The 25523-nt window shown below is 36.7% G+C and overlaps 1 protein-coding gene across 1 annotated transcript in view; it reads left to right on the top strand.

The window, feature by feature from the left end:
- Positions 1-22701, top strand: part of SCAF8 (SR-related CTD associated factor 8) — an 81215-nt gene extending 58514 nt beyond the window's left edge. The window contains 11 exon segments of the mRNA XM_047769865.1: positions 1837-1968; positions 2467-2579; positions 3962-4155; positions 6005-6105; positions 9163-9276; positions 10522-10678; positions 12865-12998; positions 14740-14884; positions 16782-16850; positions 19328-19546; positions 20588-22701. Coding sequence (XP_047625821.1) covers positions 1837-1968; positions 2467-2579; positions 3962-4155; positions 6005-6105; positions 9163-9276; positions 10522-10678; positions 12865-12998; positions 14740-14884; positions 16782-16850; positions 19328-19546; positions 20588-22038 — 2829 coding nt within the window. The 3' untranslated portion in view covers positions 22039-22701.
- Positions 22702-25523: the final 2822 nt, after the last annotated feature.

Raw genomic sequence — 25523 nt, 5'->3', positions numbered from 1 at the left:
AAGACCTCTAAGAAAGAATAAAAGTCACGAATTGCAACCTTTTCAAAATAGGTAAAACTCCTCAAAAAAGAAACTCAGAAGTGAAAATTGGTTGCAGTGGATTCTGTTGGTTATACCAAGGGTTGACCGACCATTAAATAGAAGTCAGAGATGAAAAACAAATGGGGTGGATGTAAGAAGTAAGGGATGGGAAGGGCATGTGAGTATTGAAGTAGAGCCAGACAGTAAGGCTCAGGATGCATGTGAAAAGTAGTTTGCTGTGTTGTTAAGAATTTTATTTTTATTGTATCATTTTTTTCCTTTTTCGTGGGGAGGTCTGTGCACCCCGGGGCATATGGTGTTCCTGGGCCAGGGATCAGATCCAAGCTGCAGTTGAGACCTATACCACAGATAGAACAACGCCAGAGCCTTCACCTTCACCTGGCCCAGGGAATCAAACCTACATGTCAGCATTGCCGAGACCCGGCCAATCCCGTTACACCACAGCGGGAACTCCTTTATTGTACAATTTTAAAGGCATAAGCCAGAACCGTGCTTAAAACTAAGACATTTTGATTTGTTGTCAATGACTATACTCATTTACCAACTTTTTGGTCAATTCTGTGGAATAGAGCAAGGATTTAACTAATTGAGGTCTTCTAATTCTTTTAATTCTAAACCTTGAAAATGTTATTTGTCCTTGGGAAACCTATCATAAATTAAGACACTTGGAGCAATTATTTAATGCTCTTTTTGACTCTTAATTTTTATTAATTTAATTGACATATAACATGATAAAATTTAAGGTGTACAACATACTGATCTGATACAATTATATATTGCAGTATGATTGCCTCTGTACTGTTAGCTAACACCTTAATATGTCAAATAATTACCTTTTTTTGGTGGTGGGGACAATTAAGATTTAACCCCTTAGCAACTTTGAAGTTAATAATACAATATTGTTGTCCGTAATCAACAATATTGGTTATATTTCCTTTATAGATAGACACATTCGGAATTAGATTCACAATCACAGAGTTTGTAGCAGTTTTGAATTGCTCTTCTTTGATAATTAGTCCAGTTGTTCCCAACTTGTGTACTCCCAGGAATTCTGCACTACCAGGAATTCTTTTTATTAATCTTCAACACCTGTGAGATCATGTCTTAGTCATATTTAACTAGGGAGTCATTTTTTCATGATAATCAGTTTCTCAGTTTTAGTTAACGCCATAATATATGTAACTCCTGATCAGGTTCATACTGATGAGAATCATGTAAGCAGTGTCAATATATCAACTTGTAATTCTAATCCCAGCGGTAAAAAAAATTCAAATTTTAGTTTCTATAATTAGGCCCCATGTTTATTAGACTTTCTAAAATGTTTTACATGTCCGAGTACTTCCTAATATTATTTTGTGATTTCCTAGAAATGCAGTGGGGAAAGGCCCAAGTTGAGAACTGTTTTTTTAGATTAGTGTTTTTGATATTGGAATTTGAGCTTTGTTTTCCTTCTGCACATGCAGTGTGTAACTTGGTTCTGTATTCATCATTTGTGATACATTCCCTTTATTCTTGATAGTTTATATTTGCCACAATAAAAATTTGTTTTGAGACCTACTTGATATTACCATTTTATTCTAGTATTACAGTCTCCGTCTGCCTTTTGTGAGGTGTTTTAAGTAAACTTGAATTTATACAAAAGTGTCATTTTAGATTGATCATAAAAGATGTAATACAGGATTTCTTTAGGTGTTTGGCTTCTTTTCAGAAATTTAATTGCGATGTTTGCATGTTTAAATTTTCATTTGTAATATTATTTCCCAATGTTTGTGTGTTCGTCTACATTCTCAATAGGCAACTCCTCAGGATAGTCAAGAAGGAACATTTGGGTCAGAGCATTCTGCGTCACCATCACAAGGAAGCAGTCAGCAGCATTTCCTTGAACCTGAAGCAAATTTAGATGATTCCATAGATATTCAGCAACAGGTGAAAAATAAATATTTTTCTGGGTCATAAATTTTTTAAATTGATTACAGAGAAAATATAAATATAGTAATTTTTATTTTGTGTAACTTTTTTTAATGTGTAAAATAATGTCAAGTTGAATGGTTCCCCCCCCACATCAAGCTTCACACTCTAACCTTTTAGTGTTACTGTGGTGATTTTTTTTTTCTTTTTTTTTTTTAGGGCTGCACCTGCAGCATGTGGAAATTCTCAGGCTAGGGGTCGAGCTTGCTGCGGGCCTACACCACAGCAGTGAGGGATCTGAGCCACATCTGTAACCTACATCACTGCTCACAGCAATGCCAGATCCTTTAACCCAAGGAGCGAGGCTAGGATTGAACCCGTGTCCTCATGGATACTAGTTGGTTTCATTACTGCTGAGCTGCAGCGGGAACTCTGGAAAATATTTTTAAGGCAGAATTGCCAGTATATATGGAATCTCAACCAGGCATTTTGTTTGCTCTTCTTTTGACTTTCAAGGATATGGATATAGATGAAGGGCAAGATGGAGTGGAAGAGGAGAGCTTCGAACAAGAAGCAAAGAAGGTGGCTGTTCGTTCAAGATCAAGAACACATTCACGATCTCGTTCAAGGTTCTACAGTGTTATTTAAATAGCTATGTGTGAATTTTTAAAATGTTGGCTTTTTTTTTTTTTTTGCTGTCCTTTATTTCTTTGCATCAGGATTAAAGGAAATGTTTTTCTGAGAGTGCATCATATTCTGTCAGAAGGACCATAATTCAGAACTTCGAAAGCAAAATATTTGTTATGTTTTTAATTGCATATAGTTGTGGCCATTTATTTGAATAATTTATGTGAGTCACAGCAGAATTTTAAGACTTAGATTTTCAGTTATACCTGATTTCTGTTAATAATAAAATGATAATACCCAGGCTAGACTATTATTGTCTCTGAACACTTAACTCAAGCTAGAGGAATAGTGTTAGAAATGTCATTGTATTTCTTACATTCCATTCCCTCATTAATACCAAAAATGTTTTTATAAACATTAACCATATTAAACTATTATACAACATCCTAGAAATGGTTTTCTTTGTGGGCTTTTCACCCTTGCTCATAAGGTACATCAGTGTACATGCTTATTCAAATTTGAGTTGAAGGTGCCTTTTTCTTAACCTGATAAATTTCTTTGGTGCACATATATATTGTTTTGTCATAAACTGTCTTAAAATGTAGTCATTAACCTTTAACACTTCTGTGCCCTATTTTCTACAAATGAATACCCCTGAAAATCTGAACAATAAATGCTGAAAGAGGGGCAGTATCTTCAATGACATTTTTAGTCATTCCTTTTGTGGTTCAAAAACTAAACTTGTATTTACCTCTTGCAAATGAGAGCATGTCACTTCGTCTTTTTCCAAACTGCCCTCACTTCATTGAATTTTACAGTGTTAGTGCCAAAAACATCAGTCGTAGCAGCACCTCCTTACTAAGTATTGCAAAACAAGTTCAATGGCATATGCTTGACAGGAAAAAAGAAACAGTGTTTCAGTATCATCTTATATTGTAATAAGTCAAGAACAATGAGATTTTAGAAATTGAGAACTTGTAAACAGTATTATATAGTGAACTAATGTTCTGTTAAAAACATTCCGTGGTTTTTAATTTAAAACCTGTTGGTCTTTATCATTCCTGTTCTTGGCCCTTGTTTGAAAAATGAATTGGAAGATGCTAAGAGAAAGTGAGACCCTTACTGGAATCTCATCTTTTTTTTCCTCGTGGTTGCGAATAGTCACCCAGATTCAGTAAGAATCATTGCAGACAAACATCTGTGACTAGGGTGGACCTAAGCAGTTTATAGATTTGAGAAAATGCATGTTTGATATTTGATTGTACTTTAACATTTCTTAAGAATTAACTAGATATAAGACGGTTTTTCCCCCCTCACCTAAAAGTGAGAAATTTGATAGAAAAATAACATTGCCATTAGAAGTAAAATAAGATTATTTTTATAGATCACCAAGAAAACGAAGGTCTAGGTCTCGATCTGGTTCTCGAAAGCGTAAACACAGAAAGCGATCGCGCTCCCGTTCTAGAGAAAGAAAGAGGAAATCGTCACGTTCATACTCAAGTGAAAGAAGAGCTAGAGAAAGGGAGAAAGAACGGCAGAAAAAGGGGTTACCGCCAATTAGATCCAAAACATTAAGTGGTAAGTGACATACTTTTACAAAATTTTGGTTTCAGTAAATATTAAGAAAGTAGTTATCTGCTACGAAGTCTCTTCATTTTCAGACTAAAGAGTTGAAAACAGTTTTGGTAAATGAGTAATTTTATTTTCGGTTTCTGTAATGTGATAGAGGAGAAAAGAAAAAGGAATAGCAGTTTCTACTCAGATACTAAAGTCATTGAGAGTTGTCTTTTTTTTTTTTTTTTTTTTAGTACCAGTTAGAAAATACAGCTTAAATATTGATTTATAAAGTAGACTAGGTTGTGTCTGTTAATGGGCACATGACTTCTGTGCACAGTGTCGTAATGAATTAATGAACACCAGGTCTGTAAGAATAATTACTATGTTTAAGGCTAATTACGAACTGTATCAGTATTGAAGGAGAGATTCCTATTTCCCTCCCTTATGTTTCTCAATCTATAATGCATGGTTAGAACAAATTTGTAGTAATGGAGTTTGTTTTGAGGAAGACCTAGGGGAGAGTTGACTTGGTAGGCATGTGAGGTACAGGAAAATAAGTTATAATTAGTGCCAAATTCTTCCTAAATGATTCTTAGTAATAGGTTTGTGGTGTTTCATTACAGCAGAAAAAGAAAACTAATACAATTGCCCTTTGAGACTTTGGTTGAATATTAAGTTATGTATGCATAGGGTGAGACTACATAAGACAGAGAACAAATAGCAGGAAATAAAACGATTTCTAGGGATCTGTTAATGATTCCTAAAAGCTCACGCAGGTCTAGAAGGCATTCAGGTTCTGAGCAGCCAAAGCAGAGACACCTAATTGAAACCCACATTTGGTAGAGATCTTGGAATGGTCACATCGTAGTGTGGGCTGAATTAGCTCTAGAATAAAGCCTGCTCTAGCCTCTGTTGTAGATAAAATATAATGCAAAAGCTGGAAACTAATTTTTTTATGATGTTAACATAAATCTATTTATCTTACAACTCTGCAAATGTCAGCTGTACATATTTTTAAAGTGTCTTCAGGAAAAGGAGATGTTTATGGAGGCACGAATAGTGCAACCAAAAGTCGGCGAGATGTCTTAGGTGTAGCGTTCATTTATTAAAGGGAAGTGGCTTCTGACCCTGAAGTATCCCCAAGTGTTACATGATAACAAATTAAGGAGTTCTGCTCCAGCCTTTTCTTTTGTGTATCTCCATGCAAATTATTCTTAAGGATATGATGCTGTTTTTATATTTCACTGTTGATTAGGGAGAAACATCACTTAATCATTCTAGCACACAGAGATATTTTAAGATGCACAAACAGGATTTCAGTTAAAAGTGGCTTTGAAACTTTATTGCACATTAGAATTACCTACAGAATTTTAAAATTCCCAGTTCCCAAAATGGTCATACTCCATACCTTGCATCATGTTTTAGAGTGGGACTCAGATATACACAGGTGATTCATGTATGCTGCCACACTTGAGAATATGTGATAATGCGAGAAGTTGACTTGGCATAGGTGTGAATTGGGCACTTGGTAGTTTAGTTGATTTTAAACATAACAAATAAAAATGTCAAGTATTTTAGGCATTCTCGCTGTGGCAAAGTGAGTTAAGGAACCAGCATTGTCTCTGGCAGCTCAGGTTTAATCCCTGGCCAGCACAGTGGGTAAGGATCCAGCGTTGCCACAGCTGTGGCTCAGATTTGATTTCTGGCCTGGGAACTTCCATATGCTGAGTGTGCAGCCAAAAAAAAAAAATTTTTTTAAATACACGATCTTAATTTTAATTTATTATTGTTACCAGTGCCTTTTCCCCAGCTGCTTGAAAGAAGTCACTGTCCGTGTGATTTAGGCCTTTTGTCTCTTCTGTCTTGACAGTGTGCAGTACTACTCTGTGGGTTGGTCAGGTAGACAAGAAGGCAACACAGCAGGATTTAACTAACCTGTTTGAAGAGTTTGGACAGATCGAATCTATTAATGTAAGTATCAATTCTTAAATAATAGTTTATGGTTAAAAAAATATGGAGTTTTCAACATTACCTTGGTTCCTAATTAGCCCAGGAATAGCTACCTTTAATCACATCTTTATAAGGATTATTTAATTCTAATCATTTTTGTGTTTATTCCACTGCTCTTGATCTCCTTACTTAATTACTTTTGCTCTTTTTAATGGAATTCTAACAAAATATTCTTAGGGGTTTTATAGCAGCGTAGTGGCATTTGATTCCTAAAAGCATTGAAATGTTTGGAGTTCCTGTCGTGGCTCAGCAGAAACAAACCTATGAAGTGGCAGATTCGATTCCTGGCCCCACTCAGTGGGTTAAGGATCTGGCATTGCATTGAGCTGTGGTGTGGGTCGCAGACATGGCTCAAATCCCCACGGCTGTGGTGCAGGCCAGCAGCTGCAGCTCCAGTTTGACCCCTAGCCTGGGAACCCTCATATGCTGTGGGTGTAGCCCTAAAAAGCAAAAAAAAAAACTGAATGTTTGAGTTAGCAAGAGTCTTATGTGTGATCTGGTTTAATTACTTTTTAATTTTTTGGTAATGAACATGAAGAAGCTGAGTTAGAATTGTAATCACCTGCCCATGAGCACATAGGCAGTGGTAGAGACACAACTGGACTTGAGGTCCAGTTTGTCAGCCTCTTCCCTCCCTTTCTCTGTCTGTCCTTCTCATAGCAAACCTGAGGCAAGAAAACCCATGTGGCCAGGGCATCTCCAGTGACTTGAGCATAACTCACTCCTGGGCTTTATTCTTTCAGTGGATTCTAATCCTCTGAGCATTTTCTTCCTGAAGGGCTGTTGTTTTTCCTTTTGGGCTAAAACTAAGTAATGAAATGATTCATCATTATTTATTTGTTTGAGGAGATTTATAATTCATTAACTCTCTGGTTTTACTCATCATTAATGTACTTTTATGTCTGTTGGATCTTTTTATCATTATTTACTTGGAAATTGGCTGGTTCTCCTTTCTTGTCTTAGATTCCTTATATTCCCAACATTTCTTACGTGACCAAACTTGACTTACTGATATTAATAACAGCACTCTTTATTTAAATTGAATTTGGTTATTTTGTATTTTGTTTTCAACTATGTAGGCTCTTCTTGGAGCCCCACAAGAAGCTGTTTATGTAGTTAAGATGTTGTTTTACCAGTGAGGAACCCAAATGATTTGACTGAGTTACATGGATGATAAATAGCAGATTGGCTAATAAATAATAGGCGATAGGTTGAGTGTTTCAACTTCAGTATTTCAAATTCGTGTTTTTACACCACGAAAGTATGAGAGGCTTCTCTTTTTGTCTTTTTAAATTTCACCTGTCAGAACATAAGTAATCTTTCAGAGTCTGTGACCACATAACCTCTAAAATTTTTTCTGATTTTTCTCTACTTTTAAACTAGTGGTTCTCAGCTCTAGCTGCATGTCATTTAGTTTGAGAAAATTTGGATATCGGTGGTCATTGTCTTTAGATTAAAGATTGTTATCAAAGTACCATAATTACATAGGCGATTTTGATGCAAAGCTAGGAATAACTGCTCTGGACACATCCTGAATCCAAGTAGCATTTTGGATTTTCACATTCCTTATGATATTTGTAGTCTTTCTTTTACTGCAGTCATTTGGACATTAGTTTGCATTGTCTCCCCCTTCTTGTGTATTGGCTTTTAAGAGCATAGTAATTGCAAGTAATAGGCACTAAGTTACTTTGTGAACTGAAGTGTACTGAATGGCTAGAGATAAAAATCAAGGATTTGAAAAATTGATGGGAGATGTATAAACCTTTCACTTGGTTTTGGGGGAGCTTGAAGAGAAAGAAAAGTCCATTAGATCTAGCATTTAGTAGGTCATTAGCTTGAAGAAAATATTTTCAGTGGGTTGCAAAGGGGTTGGATCTGCATTATGAGAGATGTAAAGGTTTAGATAGACTGCTCTTTTGAAAAATTTGCTATTAAAGTGACAGCTTGAAATATTGTTTTGACAACTAGAGCTTATTATGTATTGAGTACTAATAAAGTGATAGAATACCTTTTTTTTTTTTTTGCTATTTTTGCTATTTTTGCTATTTTTTTGCTATTTCTTTGGGCTATTTCTTTGCTATTTCTTCTGCGGCATATGGAGGTTCCCAGGCTACTAGGGGTCGAATCGGAGCCGCAGCCGCCGGCCTACGCCAGAGCCACAGCAACTCAGGATCCGAGCTGCGTCTGCAACCTACACCACAGCTCACGGCAACGCCGGATCGTTAACCCACTGAGCAAGGCCAGGGATCGAACCCGCAAGCTCATGGTTCCTAGTCGGACTCGTTAACCACTGTGCCACGACGGGAACTCCTAGAATACCTTTTGAGTTCTTCAAAAATAAGCTGAAATGCTCTGTATTTTTCTGAATTAATACATTAAAGATAATTTTATATCTGTAGACTGTAGAATAGTTAAATACTTTGTAAATAAAACTCATGAGGTTACAGTGAAGCTGTCTTCCTATTTATTATTTATGTTAAAACCTTTGTCCAGAGATACTTGGACAAAATTAAGTTTTATAAAATAGAAGAATGTTAATTTTACCATTTGTTGTTGTAGATTTTAGGTTTTCTATTAAGGATAAGAAACTTACTCAAAACAAAAATCCTTCTCACATTACTCAGCATGACACTTCCAACTTAAATGCTACTGTGAATAAATTGTACACCTTCAAATATGTTGGCCATAAAGTATTATTTTCCTTTTACCTGGTGGTATTATATGCATGTAATTACACATCGTTTTATCTGTTCTTCATTGTGTATTAAAGTTTTAAGATGTGTAGATAGTCAAGATTTCACATATGTAACATGGTTTATAAGAAGAGACCCAACTCGTTTTTGAGTTTCTTTTAAACGAAGTGATTGTGCGTGAATTATGCCAGTAAACGGATAGCTGGAGGACGAAAAGGGGAAGCAGTTCAGTGTTAGGGACCAGTGTTCTGTGCCAAAACCATAAAATGCCAGAAGTGAATTGGCCTCCTTATACCCTTTCTAAAGAAAAAAATTTTTTTAATAGATGATTCCTCCCAGGGGCTGTGCTTATGTCTGCATGGTTCATCGACAAGATGCATTTCGGGCTCTTCAGAAACTCAGTTCCGGATCGTATAAAATTGGCTCCAAGGTCATTAAGGTGAGATTAAGGGCACCTCCTTGTGTTTTATTGGATTCTTAGAATGTTTCATCTAATTCATCTTCTTTTTTAATGTTATGGGCAAACCCTCACAGAAATTTATTGTTTCGCTGAGTTCCCATTGTGGCTCAGTGGTAATGAACCCTAGTATCCATGAGGATGTGGGTTCGATCCCTGGCCTCGCTGAGTGGGTTAAGGATCTGGCGTTGCCATAAGCTGTGTTGTAGGTCACACATGTGGCTTGCATCTGGCGTTGATTGCTGTGGCTGTGGCTGTGGCGTAGTCTGGCAGCTGCAGCTCTGATTCGACCCCTAGCCTGGGAACTTCCATATGCCGCACATCCAGCCCTTAAAAAAAAAAATTTAAAAAATGGCAAGAAGGAAATTTAATTATTTTAGTATTGTTGAATTGTAAAATTAGCTGCAGGTAAAACCAAAACCTTACTCAAACAGTTCTTTGAAACCACGCATGCACAGTTCTCATAGTCAACCAGGCACCATTTTATGTGAACTATTTTGTTTTTACAAGTTCATATTCCATTCACTCCTTCCCAGTGCTTCCTAAGCCTACCCCTTAACTCTATTATTAATGTCTCCTTTTTAACGTCTTACACAGTTGAAGGGTTTATGTAAAAGTATATTTTTATTTTCCTACTAGTCTTTACACTGAGTATATTTTTGGTGTGTTTTTCCATTTTTACTTTTTGTAACTAATTTACATTTTGTTTCTGCTATTTGAAGATAATTTATTCCATCAGTTTTTGCAACTGAATTAAATATATTAACTACTTTCAAGGGAGTTAATATGTCTGTGCTTTGTCATTTTATGGTGGAGAGTTTCTCTGCTAAACTAAAGTGTCACTGGTTTCCCCTTTTCTGGAGTAGCAAGATTTTATTTAAATTAGCTATTCTAATTATTACTAATATAGATTGACACCTTTTGTGGTGAAAAGTAGATTTGGATTATTTCTGGAACTGTATTGTTTTAAAGTCTTAGTAAGAAATGGAAATAAACTCTATGTTATAAATAACATCACTGTCTAATGGAGGTTTTATTTTACAAACAAAATCGGAAGATGTATGGAAAAAATTTCCTTGCCTAGTGTTATTCGGGCAGTGATGCTTTGCCTGTTCAATTGATTTTTAAGACTAATTTTATTTGCATTTACATTGTTAGTATATAATTTTGTATGTTTTGCCTTGTTTTTACATGAACTTTCTTTTTTCTTCACCTTATTTTTGGTAGATCGCTTGGGCTTTAAACAAAGGTGTAAAAACAGAATACAAACAATTCTGGGATGTGGATCTTGGAGTTACGTATATACCATGGGAAAAAGTTAAAGTGGATGACTTGGAAGGTTTTGCAGAAGGAGGCATGATTGATCAGGAAACTGTAAATACTGGTAAGAACACCAGCGATGGTTTTGTTGTTTAAAAATACATGTATGGGAGTCCCCGTCGTGGCGCAGTGGTTAACGAATCCGACTAGGAACCATGAGGTTGCGGGTTCGGTCCCTGGCCTTGCTCAGTGGGTTAACGATCCGGCGTTGCCGTGAGCTGTGGTGTAGGTTGCAGACGCGGCTCGGATCCCGCGTGGCTGTGGCTCTGGCGTAGGCCGGTGGCTACAGCTCCAATTCGACCCCTAGCCTGGGAACCTCCATATGCCACGTGAGCGGCCCAAGAAATAGCAACAACAACAACAACAAAAAAAGACAAAAAAAATATATATATATATAAAAAAAATAAAAATACATGTATGCCTAAAAAGATGTAATTGATAAGAGTTTTATATGATAGGATGAATTGTGTTTATTTCCTTGACTCTCCCCACCCCACCTCATGCAAAAGAGGGGGAAAAAAATGAAACATTATCCTGTCCAGTGTATGTGCTTAACGGACTTTATAAGTTTCAGGGTATCGATAGTGTTCTGGAACTCTGGCAGTGTAGCATTTTTTCATATTTGTCTTTCAAAAACTCTCAGTCTTTGAGAGACTTGTGTATATGGAGGCTTTTTTAAGCTAATTATTTCTAATGAGACTGGGGATTTAGGAAGTTTCTTTAAAAAACTTCGTAGATTATTTTGATTAGTATCTATGTTGAGAATGGCAGGAATAGACTTAGAGAGCTGCAGTTCAGATTCATGCAGTTCTAGAAAGCTTATAATCAAATGATAATCCAGGCTGTTCTTTTTAAAAGTTTGTCTTTGTTTTTTAAAATTTTGTTTTAAATTAACAGAATGATTAGCAGTTACAACCAATAAGAAATCTTAAAATGGATACTTAGAAAAGGATTGAAATATGATATATACCTTGTTTCTTTACATCTTAGCTCTTCTACCAAAAGTAGCTAATTTTCAGAATAGTATTTTTGTTCTCAAGCTGATGCATGTATTTTCAAACACTTTTTCAGTTTTTTTTTTTCTTGTCATTCTCTCTGTCTCTCTCCCACTCTCTTTTTGATGGATGCTCCTCCAGAACATTTATTCATTCAAAAAAATACTTGTTTTTACTGTGTTCCAAGTATAATTTTAGGAACTGGGATTATGACAGCGAGGCAAACAGACCAAAATCCTTAAGGAGTGTACATTGTAGAACAGGGGTTGACAGCCTTTAACAGCCCATTAGCCAGGTCTTACTGGCAGCTCGTTCTGTAATAGAGTTTTATTGAAACATAGCCATGCTCAGTTGTGTTTACCTATTGGATATGACTTTTTAAAATTCAGTCAGTAGAGTCGCTGTAACAGGTCACATGACCCCCAAAGTCTAAAATACTTAAAATAGGAAGTTTGCCAATCCATGTTCTCGTGGGGAAAAACGAATGATAAAATAAACTTGATAATTTCGAAGAGTTTTGAGAAAACATGGAATGGGGGTAGGCAGTATGGGTTCGGAGCTATTGCAGTATAAGTGGTTGCAGAAGGTCTAATAGGAGAAGGTGATGCTCCGAGAGGTGAGATATACGACTCTCTGGGGAAAGCCTTTCATACAGAGAGAACAGCAAGTGCACCATCTCTTACAAATCATGAGAAACAAACAACACCATGAGACTGGTATGGCTTGGGTTTGGTAGGGCGTGCGTAGTGGGAGCTGATGTCAGAGAGGTCCAGAGGGGCAGCGTCCTGTAAAGTCTTACTGGTCATTCTGATGACTTTGAGAGAGGTGAGGAACCTTTGGAGGAACCTTTGGAGCGTCTTTGTTCTGTTTTTGCATAGCCTTATTTTCAGAAAGATTTTCTGTATTGGGTCAGTACTCCCTTGTTGGTCTCCTCTTGAACCTTGTGACAAAATAAAGAACAAGGATGGTCTTTGAGATATATACCTATTATGTCCCTTTAAAGTGTTTTCTCTAGAATAAATATTTTAGTGTCTCTGATTTGTACCTTGTGTCATGCTGGTTTGAACTCTTTAGTATCCTAATCAGATGTATCTTGGTAAAACCAAATAGGTTGGCACCTATAGTTGTGGACATGTCTTTAAACATGCGCCAGGGTAGTCGAGGGGCTATGCAGACATCAAATACATGTATATATAAAAACAAAATGAAAAGTTGCACCTATTCCTAGGAAATCAGTTTCACATATTTTGTTTAGAGTGGGAAACTGTGAAAAGCTCAGAACCGGTTAAAGAGACGGTCCAGACGACTCAGAGCCCCCCTCCAGTTGAAAAGGAAACAGTGGTCACGACCCAGGCAGAGGTTTTCCCTCCGCCTGTTGCTATGTTACAGGTTAGTGCCGTTTTTGTTATTGCTTAATGTGTTTTCTTACATTTCTATTTTTGTTCATGTGTTTACTTTATAAAACATGTAGGGAGTTCCCTGGCGGCCTAGTGATGAGGGATCTGGTGTTATCACTGCTATGGCTCATGTTCAGTCCCTAGCCTGGGAACTTCCACATGCTGCAGGCATGGCTAAAATAAATAAATAAGTAAAATAAGACTTGGAGAAAATTGTCCAAAAGGGATTAATATTAAATACAAGCATTTTTGAAAACTTTATTTTAGAAAAGAGTTCATATTTAAATGTTCATTTATTGAACAAATATTTGTTGATTGCCTGGTCTGCATGCAGCAGGCGCTGTCCTAGGCACCTGGAATATGGATACATCGGTGAAAAAAGAAAGAAACACAAATCCCTGCCCTCATGGAGCTTTTGTTCTCAATAGGGGAGGCAGAAGATAGAAGTTGATTAAATTATGTGGGAGGGAAAAGGTAGTGAAAGGACCATCAGGAGTGTCTGGGTAGCCACTGCAATAAAATGGTCAAGATGGACTTAATTAAGAACATGGCGTTTGAGCCACAAGTTAAAGGTGCTGAGGCAGTTAACTGTGTGGCTGTCTGAAGAAGAACAGTGGAGGCCAAGGGAATAAGCAGTGCACAGGCCCTGGCCGTGAGTGAGCAGCAGCTTAGTGGAAGTGAGACCTCTAGAGGGACTTTGGTTTTCACCCAGCCAAGATGGGGAGCCATTAGAGGATTTTGAAGAAAGGAGCGACTTGATCTGGCTTAGAGTTTTGAAGGCTTACACTGGCAGCTGTTCTGAGAATGGTGTAGTGCACATTGATAAAAGCAGGGAGGCCAGTTAAAAGACAGTTGCAACAATCCAGATGAGAGGAGCTGGTGGCTCAGACGGGACTGATAGCATGGAGGCAGCAGAACGTTGTCAGATACTAAGTGTATTTCTGATAGTTCGACAAAGAACAGAGGCAAAATTTTGGGTCTGAGAAATTAGAAAGACAAAGTTAACCATTATCTGAGAATGGGAAAGTCTGTGGGAAGTATGGTTTGAGGAAGGACAGTTGGGAATTCAGTTTTTATGTGTGAAGTTTAAACTTTCTAGACAACAAAGTTGAGGTGTTGAAAAGACAGACCATTGATATAATTTGAGCTTTAGGGGAGAGGAATAGCCACAGTGCAGACAAACATTTGGGGATCATTGTACTTAGGATGAGTAAAAGAATTTATGCTTCTGAGTAGAAAACAAATTAATGAGAAATTTGAGCCATTTTAAAGCTTTCGGTGACATACTGCCTGATGGTGATTAGATCACATAACACGGCTAGGTATAATAAACTTAGTGGGACATGGCAGTTTAAAATTGAGCATGACAGGAGTTCCCTGGTGGCCTGGCAGTTAAGAATTCAGTGTTGTCACTGCTATGGCTCAGGTTCGATTCCAGGCCCAGGAACTTCTGCATGCCACAGGCGCAGCCTACATAATTAATTAGTTATTAATTGAGCATGATATTCGCTATTCATGAAGGTGCCCATTATTTTATGTCATTTGAATATGAGATTTCACGATCTCCATATATACTGTCTGTTGAAAAATACCGCCTTGGGTTCTTACCTTAGGTTCACTTACAAGAATCCAGAAAGGAAAAAAAAAAAGAAACAAATAATTCATCTTTGGTTGTTCTAAGATATAATCACTGCAAGTGGATAAAACGATACATTTTATTTTCTACCCACAAGATTCCAGTAGCTCCAGCAGTGCCTGCAGTTAGTTTAGTCCCACCAGCATTTCCTGTGTCAATGCCAGTTCCTCCTCCTGGATTCAGTCCAATTCCTCCACCTCCTTTTCTCCGAGCAAGTTTTAACCCTTCACAACCACCTCCTGGTAAGAAACTTTCATCTTATTATTTTAACTCTATTTAGAATGCTATTTAAATTGTTCATCTTCCAGGTTTAAATGCTGTATATGGCACAGTGATTCTCAAACCTCAGATTACATCCACATTACCGGGAGGGCCTTAGAGCACAGATTGCTGGGCCCAGCCTCTTTCTGAGTCAGCGGGACTGAGGTGGGGCAGGACAGTTGCACGTCTAACAAGTTCCTGACTAACAGCTGCCCGACTGATGCCCGATGTTAAAGGACCGCACTTCACAAAGCACTGACAGAGAAGAGAAGTGGAATCCTTTAAAAATCATTGAAATGCTCTTAAAATAATTTGTGTTGAAGTTTCCATATCAGAGTGCTCTGTGGTTATTCATCAGAAAGAATGTGTTACGTTATATAGATTGGTCCTCTTAAAAATCATTCGATTTCAGTTTTGACATTAGAGATGATATCTTAAAGTGCTAATTGAATTCACAATACTTATTTTGACCTAGTAAATTATTGATAAAAGTTCTTTGCATCAGTGTTTAAAGGTAAAAACTAGATTAACACATATCAATTAAGTATAAATAATTACTTGCATAACTTAGAACTTTTAGTATTAGATCATAGGTTTAGAAGAATAGGGAGAGACAATACAAGAGATCAAATGATATATATTGTTTTTCAGAACTGTTTTTATTTTTTTGAACTTTATATGTTATTTGCATATTATAGGAAAGAATTACAGAATCGGTTTCTATAATTTAAGTTTTTAGCCACTGATAGAGTTCAGCAGGGACAAAAAGTAAATTCATCATCTGAGAATGGTTGTAATTTGTCATGTTATGTAAAATTTTAAATTACAGTTTGATACATAATTTGTAGTTGATGTAGATTTTTGTAAGAACTTTGTCTTTTTATATTTCAGATATTGGCAAATTGCTCTTGTCTGACACCATCTGTGTTTATGATTTAAAATTAAGACTTTTTTCAGAAGATATTTTTAAATTAAAAACCATACCATATGGATTTTTTAGCATTCATTTCTTGAAAATCACGTATCTGTATTTTTCATTATTTTTAGCCACTATTTTCTAAAAGGAATTTAGCAGTAGCTCTGTTTTTGTCTTTTAGGGCTGCACCTGCAGCGTATGGAGGTTCCCAGGCTAGGGGTCAAATTGAAGCTGTAGCCCCCGGCCTACGCCACAGCTACAGCACTGCAGGATCTGAGCCGCGTCTGCAACCTACACCACAGCTCATGGCAACACGGGATCCTTAACCCACTGAGCAAGGCCAGGGATCGAACTTGTGTCTTCATGGATGCTAGTCGGGTTCATTAACCACTGAGCCACGGTGGGAACTCCCAGGTCTGTATTTAAAAAATGCAAGGAAGCAGGTTTATAGTTTGATTTTCTGATATTTAAAACCATAAAACAGACAATATTAATTTTTTTTTAGTTTTTATTAAGATTTCAATACTCAGAACAAAATATAGTGATACTCAAGGTTAATGAAAATCGTCTGATCTAGTGAGTAAACAGCATATATATATCAAACAAATACAATATAGCACATTTTACAGAAGTCATTATTGCAGATAATATATCAGCAGCTTGAAATAAATGTTTACCTACTCATGCAGTCACCACACTAATATAAACAGGTTGTCTGGCTTGAATTAATCTTTGATATTTACAGCTTCATAGACCACAGGATTTAAACAAATGAGTAAATAGATAAGCTCATGTTAAGAATCATAAAAGTAATTTTTTATATGGAAAATATATTCAAATGTGTGGTTTAGTAGTGACTGTTTTAAGACTGTAGAATTTCATTTAATAGCTATTGAAATCTTTGATTTAAAGGAAAGTAACTTTTTTTGCTATTTTATTTTTGGTCTCTTTTTTCCATGTAGGTTTCATGCCACCTCCAGTTCCACCACCTGTTGTACCACCACCTACTATCCCACCAGTAGTACCAACATGTGAGTTTTCTACCTGAAGAATTTTCTTGGAGTTCCCTTTGTGGCGCAGTGAGTTAAGGATCTGGTGTTGCCTCAGCTGTGATGTAGGTCACAGCTGTGGCTGGAATTCAGTCCCTGGCCCAGGAACTTCCATATGCTGTCAGTGTGGCCAAAAAAGAAAAGGATGTTTTCTTTACTTATGGTAGTGTTAATAATACATGTCGGTTCTCATTCTTGTGAAGTATTGTTAATCTTTTTAGTCTCAAAGTATTCAGACAAATGCATTTTTTCGTTAAATGATTTCTAACAAAGTTGTCCATATTCAGATTTGCCGTATTATAATTGTTTTATTTTAGTCAAAAGCCAGAGAAGGGTTCTTACATGGTATTTGTGTGGGGATTTTTTGTTTGTTTTGTGTATTAATTGTCTTAATATAGAGTAGCCCCACCCAAACCTCCCTTCTTAAAATTCTTCGTGTCTTTGACTTGTCGACACAGTTCACTTCTGTATGCAGCATCCCAAATAATGGATTTGGGTTTTTTGCTTCTTTTCGGTATTGAATTTGTAGCTCTGTCTCCTCGAATCTCGATGTTTTTAGCACCATAGGCTTGTTTAGAATAAGCTTCAACTGCTTTGATCAGGATGCTTACAGGTGGGGTGCTGGATGGACTTGATATTCCATCACATCAGGAGCCATGCAGTACCTTGTCCCACTTTCAGCGGTGTTAGAATGGATCAGAGCATCAGGTATTAGGACCTAGCCATCAAAAAAAAGTTGCCCTTCAGATTTTCCTCTGATGGTTTCATCCTATGATTGGTATTGCCTAAATCTACTTTTCATTAGTTGCAAAGTAGTGATCTTCCAAATTTTATAATTCCTTCCACTTTTCTTTTTTTCTTTTGTTTTGTTGTTTTTTTTTTTTGGCCACACCCTCAACGTGTGGAAGTTTCCAGGCCAGGGATCAAACCTGTGTACAGCAGTGACCTGAGCTGCTGCGCTGACAATGCTGGATCCTTAACCTGCTGTGCCGCAGGAGAACGCCCTCCTTCCACGTCTTAGATTTTTTTCTGTAAAGAAAAACTTTCTCTTAGCTCATAGTATTTAGTTACCTTGAAGTGTAGATGTACAGGATCCTAGGTGTGGATGCTCAATTCTTTCCTATAAGTGCCTTTTTCCAAGTAATGAGTTCTGTGGGGATTACCTCGATACGCAGTGACTGAAGAGGGAGTGGATTTTTCTTATTTCTTTCTTCTTTTTTTTCTTCTTCATTTTTTGTAGTGTTTAAGGACTAATGGATTTTTACTTCCAAACGGTTGCATTCACTTTTCTCTTTGAAGTTCTCTTATATTTTTAAACTCTTCGAACCTTCATTGTTTAGACAACATTAGGATCCTTTTTCTGTTACCGTTGGTTAATTAGGAAGAATTGTTTATTCTTTCTGAAAATTAGAAGAGTGCTCAGAAGCCATTTCCGAATTCACCATTCATAGAGACTGGTCTTACTTAGAGTTTACCTCCCAGTTATTTCTCCTTACTTTCACTCATTTTAGAAAGCCTGGGGTCCATTAAAGGAGAAAGAGAAATCCTGTGTGTTAAGATCCTCACCTGATTGTTCACACTGTCTCATTCAGCTTTCATAATTTCCATACATGGTCCTGGGTGGTCTTATCCCTGTCTTACATCTCTGTTGTGTGCCAGCGGTCTGTCTAGGTAGTCTGGAGTTAAATGTGAGCATAAATCAGTTTCTAAAATCCCACAGTACATGGTTTAATAGTGTAGTGGCATGAATTGGTCTAGAAATTCTGATTATTTGATTGTGATTTTATGTTTCTCTGGTTTTGATTTTTAACATATAAATGACATACACAAGGGTTTTCTATCCATTTTTAAAAATGAAACGTTTATACTTTTTTCTTTGTGGTTCTCATCTAACCTCGTTTGTCAAAAAGTAAATTGTGAGGAACCTAGTCCTTATAATTTCAAGGGGATTGGGCAGATTTTCATTCTTGTATTTGTTGGTCTGCACCAATCATTTCTGTATATTTAGATATTCATATACTGTCATCCTTGAAAAATTACGATTTTTGTTTTTGGAGGGGGCTGGGATTTTCTTAAATATGAGTCCTATTTTTCTTGAAAATATTTCCAAAATTTTTTTTCCTATTTTTAAAAAATAAAGCTTTCTAAATACAGTTTAGCCTCTTCATGATGGCTCATTTGTCATTTTGAACATCATAAAATGTGGTGGGTAATACAGATATGCCATTACATTAAACACTCAACCTGCCAAAGTTAGTTTTCATTATAAATGAAATAAAGGGACTAAAAGAGAACTCAGATGTGTCTTGTTAACCAAGCGGTCTTACCCCAGATACCTGGGGAAAGAGGAAAGGAAGTCATTTAAAACTTTGGCAAGACCCATGTTGGCTATACCTAACTTAGCACATGAATTGATTAGCTAATTCAATCTGAAATATATATTCTCCTTCTTTAAACAGCTTTAGTGCAGCCACCATTATCTATGACTCCAGAAACTGTGAAAGATGTTGGATTTGGTAGCCTTGTTTTACCAGGTGGTTCTGTTGCCAGCAGTCTTGCTACTTCCACTCTGCCAGCCGGAAGTGTTTTTAATCCTCCAACTAAACAAGCAGAGCCTGAAGAAAAAGTACCTCATCTTTTAGACCACCAGATTTCTTCTGGTGAAAACACCAGATCAGGTAAAAACAAAACAAAACAAAACACCAAAAACCCAAATCAAAAGAAATCCCCAGAAATACGTAGTTAAATCATAAGTACTATAGTACTGCTTCTTTATGTTGGTGTCAATTCTTTTTTTTTTTTTTTTGCTTTTTAATGCTGCTCCTGTAGCATGTGGAAGTTCCCAGGTTAGGAATCCAATTTGAGCTGCAGCTGCCGGCCTATAACCACAGCCACAGCATCTCAGGAACCAAGCCACATCAGCGACTCCGGATCCTTAACCCACTCACCCATTGAATCCAGGACTCGAACCGGAATCCTCATGGGTACTAGTTGGGTTCGTTACCAGTGATCCAAGATGGGAACTCCTGTTGGTATTAATTCTGAGGCGACATGCATGTATAAATGGTTCAGTGCACAAATAATGCAATTTAAAAAAAAATAAGAATCACTATCTCCTAAAATTTCCATTAAAAACCAATTTGGCATTCTGTTCAGGATAGTATAGATTTTGACACCTTTCCATTAAGACTCCACCTTTGTTTTTGGCCTATTGGGACTTTTTTTTTTTCCTTCTCCCTATTGGGACTGTTTTAATGTGTTGTTATCAAAATAAAATTGCACAAAATATGTGTACTTATGAAAGATTAAAATGAGCAAGAGTCAAGTATAAGACTACCAGGTATTCAGCTAGGTCTAGAAGATAAATATGGTATTTGAAAGCAAGAAGGTTTTTTTTTTTGTTTTTTTTTGTTTTTTTAGTGTATTGAGAATTGTTTGTACTTTGGAAAGACCTTTGCTAAAGGCGGACAGTCAGTGTAAAACTTGACCTTTTTTGTTTATGTTGAAAAGATTTAATATGTAATAGCCCCACTTATGTTTTAATACTTAAATATCGCTATGCATGGTATTAATTTTTATTATCTAGTATACCTTGGCCTTTGGGGGTACAGTAGCTGATGAAGCTAACTACTGGAAATTATTGCATTAATAATTAGAAATATAGGTTCCTTTTCACACCAGAATGACAGCTTGTATAATTTTTCTTCTTTCCACTTTAGTGATTCCAAATGATATTTCAAGCAACTCTGCAATTTTAGGAGGACAGCCGCCAAATGTGACAAGCAATTCTGGGATTCTAGGAGTCCAAAGACCAAATGTATCAAGTAATAATGAAATCCTTGGAGTCCGGCCGTCTAATGTTTCCAGTGGTTCTGGGATTATTGGACCCCAGCCACCAACTATTCTAAATAACTCTGGAATTTTGGGAATACAGCCACCAAGTGTGTCGAGTAGTTCTGGACTTTTGGGGGTGCTTCCCCCAAATATACCTAACAGTTCTGGACTCATAGGAGTACAGCCACCCGGGGTTCCAAATCCTGGACTGTTGGGAACACAGCCACCAGCTGGGCCTCAAAATTTGCCCCCTTTGAATCTTTCTAATCAAAGGATGCCTGCAATGCCAATCTTAGACATTCGTCCAGGACTCATACCACAGACTCCTGGGCCACGATTCCCTTTAATACAGCCTGGAATTCCACCCCAGCGGGGACTCCCTCCCCCATCAGTACTTGATGCAGCTCTTCATCCACCACCCCGTGGTCCTTTTCCTCCAGGGGATATTTTTAGTCCACCTGAAAGACCTTTTCTAGTTCCTGGAAGACAAAGTGTAGACAATGTCAGTAATCCAGAAAAAAGGATACCGCTTGGAAATGATAATATGCAACAGGAAGGAGATAGAGATTACCGGTTCCCTCCCATGGAAACCAGGGAAACCATCAGTAGGCCTCCCCCGGTGGATGTTAGGGATGTGGTTGGACGGCCTGTAGATCCGAGAGAAGGTCCTGGAAGGCCTCCGTTAGATGGCAGAGAGCATTTTGGAAGACCTCCTGTAGATATTAGAGAGAATCTTGTGAGGCCAGGCATAGATCATCTGGGTCGGAGAGACCACTTTGGCTTTACTCCAGAGAAGCCATGGGGGCATAGAGATTTCGACGAGAGAGAGCACCGGGTTCTGCCTGTCTATGCGGGGCCAAAAGGCTTACATGAAGAAAGAGGGCGATTTCGGTCTGGAAACTATCGGTTTGATCCTAGAAGTGGTCCTTGGAACAGAGGATTTGGACAAGAGGTTCACAGAGATTTTGATGACCGCAGAAGACCCTGGGAGAGGCAAAGGGACAGGGACGACAGAGATTTTGATTTCTGCAGAGAAATGAATGGAAATCGGCTTGGACGAGATAGAATTCAGAACACCTGGGTCCCCCCACCTCATGCTCGGGTTTTTGATTTTTTTGAAGGGGCCACTTCTCAACGAAAAGGTGATAATGTGCCTCAGGTTAATGGTGAAAATACCGAGAGACATGCTCAGCCACCACCTTTACCAGCACAGAGCGATCCTGAACTTTATGAAAAACTGACATCTTCAAGTGAAATAAGCAAGGAGAAGAGTGACACAGTTGCTGATATAGAAAGTGAACCAGTGGTAGAAAGCACAGAAACTGAGGGGACATAATCATCACTCAGTAGGTAAAAGATACATTTTGTAAAGTTGTCATCTCTCTGTAATAGATTAATGGCTGACTGGACCATAGTTGTTCACTTTTGTCTGCCAGAATTAAGTTAATCTGATGTTCATGTTCACCTTTCTCTTAAAATAATTGTACAACTGACTTGTATAGACATTGTTCTTAATATGAACATGGTAGGTAAACATTTTTTTATTTTTCTGATAAAATATAAATGTTGCCCCCAGATTCTTTTAACTTCAAGGAAATGAATAACAGCTTGTCAGAGACTTCCTATGGAAGAAAGAATTTTTTAGATACTACCATTAGGTTGGATATGGTAATAGATATATTTCAAATAGCAAGTGGTGGTATATCTTATCCATATCTTTAGGCTGCTGCAGAATTTTAAGGTAATAGACAAAGCTGTGATATTTTATGCAAAGACTGGCTCTAGATATTTGAGGAGCACAATACAGAGATTTTAAAAAGTGATTTTGTAAAATCTACACTATGGTCTCTGTTTCTCCAAAGTAAGTGTTTGTGATTTGTTCCTCATACTCAGTGAGTGAAAAAGAAAAAAGAAAACAAGAAAACAACATAAATATTAAAGTACGTTTCAATGTTGGGTGAATTTTGTTTTTAGATGCCAATAAAACTTATTTGTTTGATAACAGTGTTCTAGGAATTGTATTTTTTTAACCTACAAATTCTTATAACCATGGATCATTAGCAGCATGTGCTTAGTTGTTGCAAAATTTCTCTATTACCCTTAATGACAACAAAGAACTATGTGGTGGAAAAGCATGTACTTTGATATAAAAATCATGCCGTCTCATTAGTATGTATGTAATATATTTGTATATTTACTGTGTTAAGTCATGGAGTGTTTCTGTTTCTCTGTATGTCTGTTTTCATGCACATACAGAGAAAAATAGAAAGCTGACAGTTTAGATAATAAAATACTCTTTAGAACTGGATAGAAAATCAGAGACATTTGGCTATTGGCTAATTGACATTGCTCATAGTTATAGCCCTTAGCCTTTATGATGATGATAAAATAAGAAATATGTGGCAGTTTGGCAGTTCTTTTTTAATGTAGTAAGCATGAAGCCAGATTTAGCAAGGAGCCGAATTTCACGTAAATGCTTGCATTGCTTTATTTCACACTGTATTTGCTATTCTGCATAGGTAGTGCTTGTACTAAAAGTACTTACTGGTCACTTGCCTGAGGTGAATTTCTGAATTGCCCAAAATGTAGAGTGGAGTTGGTGGGTTTGAAAACATCAGTTCCTGTGCCAGGAACGTGTCCATCATGTGCTTTATCGGCTCTGTGTAACACCATCCAGATCAGCCTCCAAGATAAACCGAGTAGCAGAAAAATTGGGCATTGGTTTCCCAGTGCCCACCCCACCGCCCACCCCTGCCCCTGCTCTTGCTTTTCATTCATTTGCTATCTGTTTCTCCTTTGGGTTTTACATATATGCACATGAGTATATATATATAAAACCATTGGTGTTTTTTTGTTTCTAATGGAGGCTTTCATTTGGTCCTATGAGTGGTCGTTTTGTTTCCTATTCCAATAAGTCATCATTTGCTCTAGCTAAATTTTTGTTAGATTTGTCAAGGGCCCCACCCCTACCCCCAGATGCTGGAGTACACCACCCATTTAAAATTGGGTTGTTTTTGCTTACCTCTGTGAAATAGCATTAAGGTTCATAGCCAAAAATGAAGTCTTTTTCTTCTTACAGGTTCTGAAATAGAAATAGTACATTATTTATTTTTTTATCGGAAAAGTGGATAAGAGTGGAAATTCAGAGTTTATTTCTAAAGTAATTAATTCAGTTCAGTAATTCAATTTGGTTTCAGATTATTTTCTTGGGGTAGTGGGAAAAAACCGTGACAGTAGTACAAGGATTTCATGTTCTAGAAAGATTAGCCTATCTAGAATTTCTCTGAAACTACTTAAGTTACATTTATCATTATTAAAATTAAGTGACATTCACTTGGATTAAGTAGCAATAATAAAAAAAAATGTGGGACTTGTTAGTCTTTTGATCTCAAGCTTTTTATCACTCTTGGACTTTCATGTGCAAACTTGATAACAAAATGTGTACAAGTATTGCACTGGTTTGAAGATTCTGATAGTGAAAGTTACCTAATCAGTTTTCAGCACTGTATGTAGAAACCCCTCTGGGAGATGTGTGACACGCTTAAAAACAGCTGAAAAAAAAATGTATAGTTATACTCACTTTATCCTTGTTCTGTAATGTTTGAGTGAAAGAGTATTATTCATCCTCCTATGGAATTTCCAATATTGGTATTTATTTTGGTATTTTTTTAACAATGGAGGGAGAATTATCTTTGATAAGTTTGACTTAAGACCTATCACAGTTTTGATGCTTTTGATCACAGTACTGCTGTCACTAGAATGCAAGTAAAGTATGCAAGGAGGAACCTAAATACTTACATAAAATAGTTTGAAGTGTTGCAGGCAGTAATTTACATTAGATGTGAGATCACATAGTGTTTTGATTTGTAATAGGATAGAGGAGAGGATGATAGGACTTCCTGTGGTATTAGTAGATTGCAGCATTAATAGACATTGGTATTTTTTTTTTACATCTTTAAACATTAAACTGGCTTCTCTTCTTAGAATGAGTACATATATTGTACTTTGATTTTTTACATTGTAGATAGAAACTTATTTTAAAGCAAGGTAGTCTTTATAGCATATCATAGGTGAAAGGTTATTTTATTTCAATTTATAGGGTGGGCAGATACTTAGAACACATTGGAAGATGGAATAATATAAAGTTATTTTTTTAAAACTCTGGAAATGTCTTTACATAATATTTAATTGATAAAATTTTTTATTTAAGCTATTCTTACCAGAGCAGTTTCTTTTGTTCTTATAATTTAGTTGCCTTACCAAATTTATTGGCCATTTTTTAGTCATAGAAAATATTACAATTTTATGGAGTGATACTTAAAAAGTTACCTCTTTTGAAAAAATATATATATATTTTTTAATAAACACTGGTTTGTCAGATCTAAAGTGCTCTTGATTGTAAGAAGCACCATTAAATTTTAAAATGCTTCCAATGTGACATACCAGTGATTATAAGATTTCTAATTCAGAAATGTCAAATGTAAAACATGTTTTAGAATCAAAGAAATGTGATATTCATTCATTACTGGACTATGCATATAATATATAGCCCCTTACTAGGTGGTTTAGAAACATTTTGAGGTTTGGTCGTTGTTTATGTTTTACACGGGCACGGCATTTAATGAAAAAGGAAATTTTAACATTTGATTAAACACAATTTGGTTAACACCTTATGTGCCTTCATCATTATTATTTGGTGCTATATTAATAAAATGTTTCAAGGGCTTATAATACTCTTTCAAAGAAGAAAATTAACGTTTTTCTCTTTAAGTATTTTACGTAAAGTAGAGGAGGAGAGCAAGTGTGTATTCATTTTTAAGA

Source organism: Phacochoerus africanus, chromosome 2 (genome assembly GCF_016906955.1).
Source record: "Phacochoerus africanus isolate WHEZ1 chromosome 2, ROS_Pafr_v1, whole genome shotgun sequence".
Taxonomy (NCBI): domain Eukaryota; kingdom Metazoa; phylum Chordata; class Mammalia; order Artiodactyla; family Suidae; genus Phacochoerus; species Phacochoerus africanus.
Note: the sequence above shows the minus strand (reverse complement) of the source record. Positions and strands in the feature narration are given on the sequence as shown.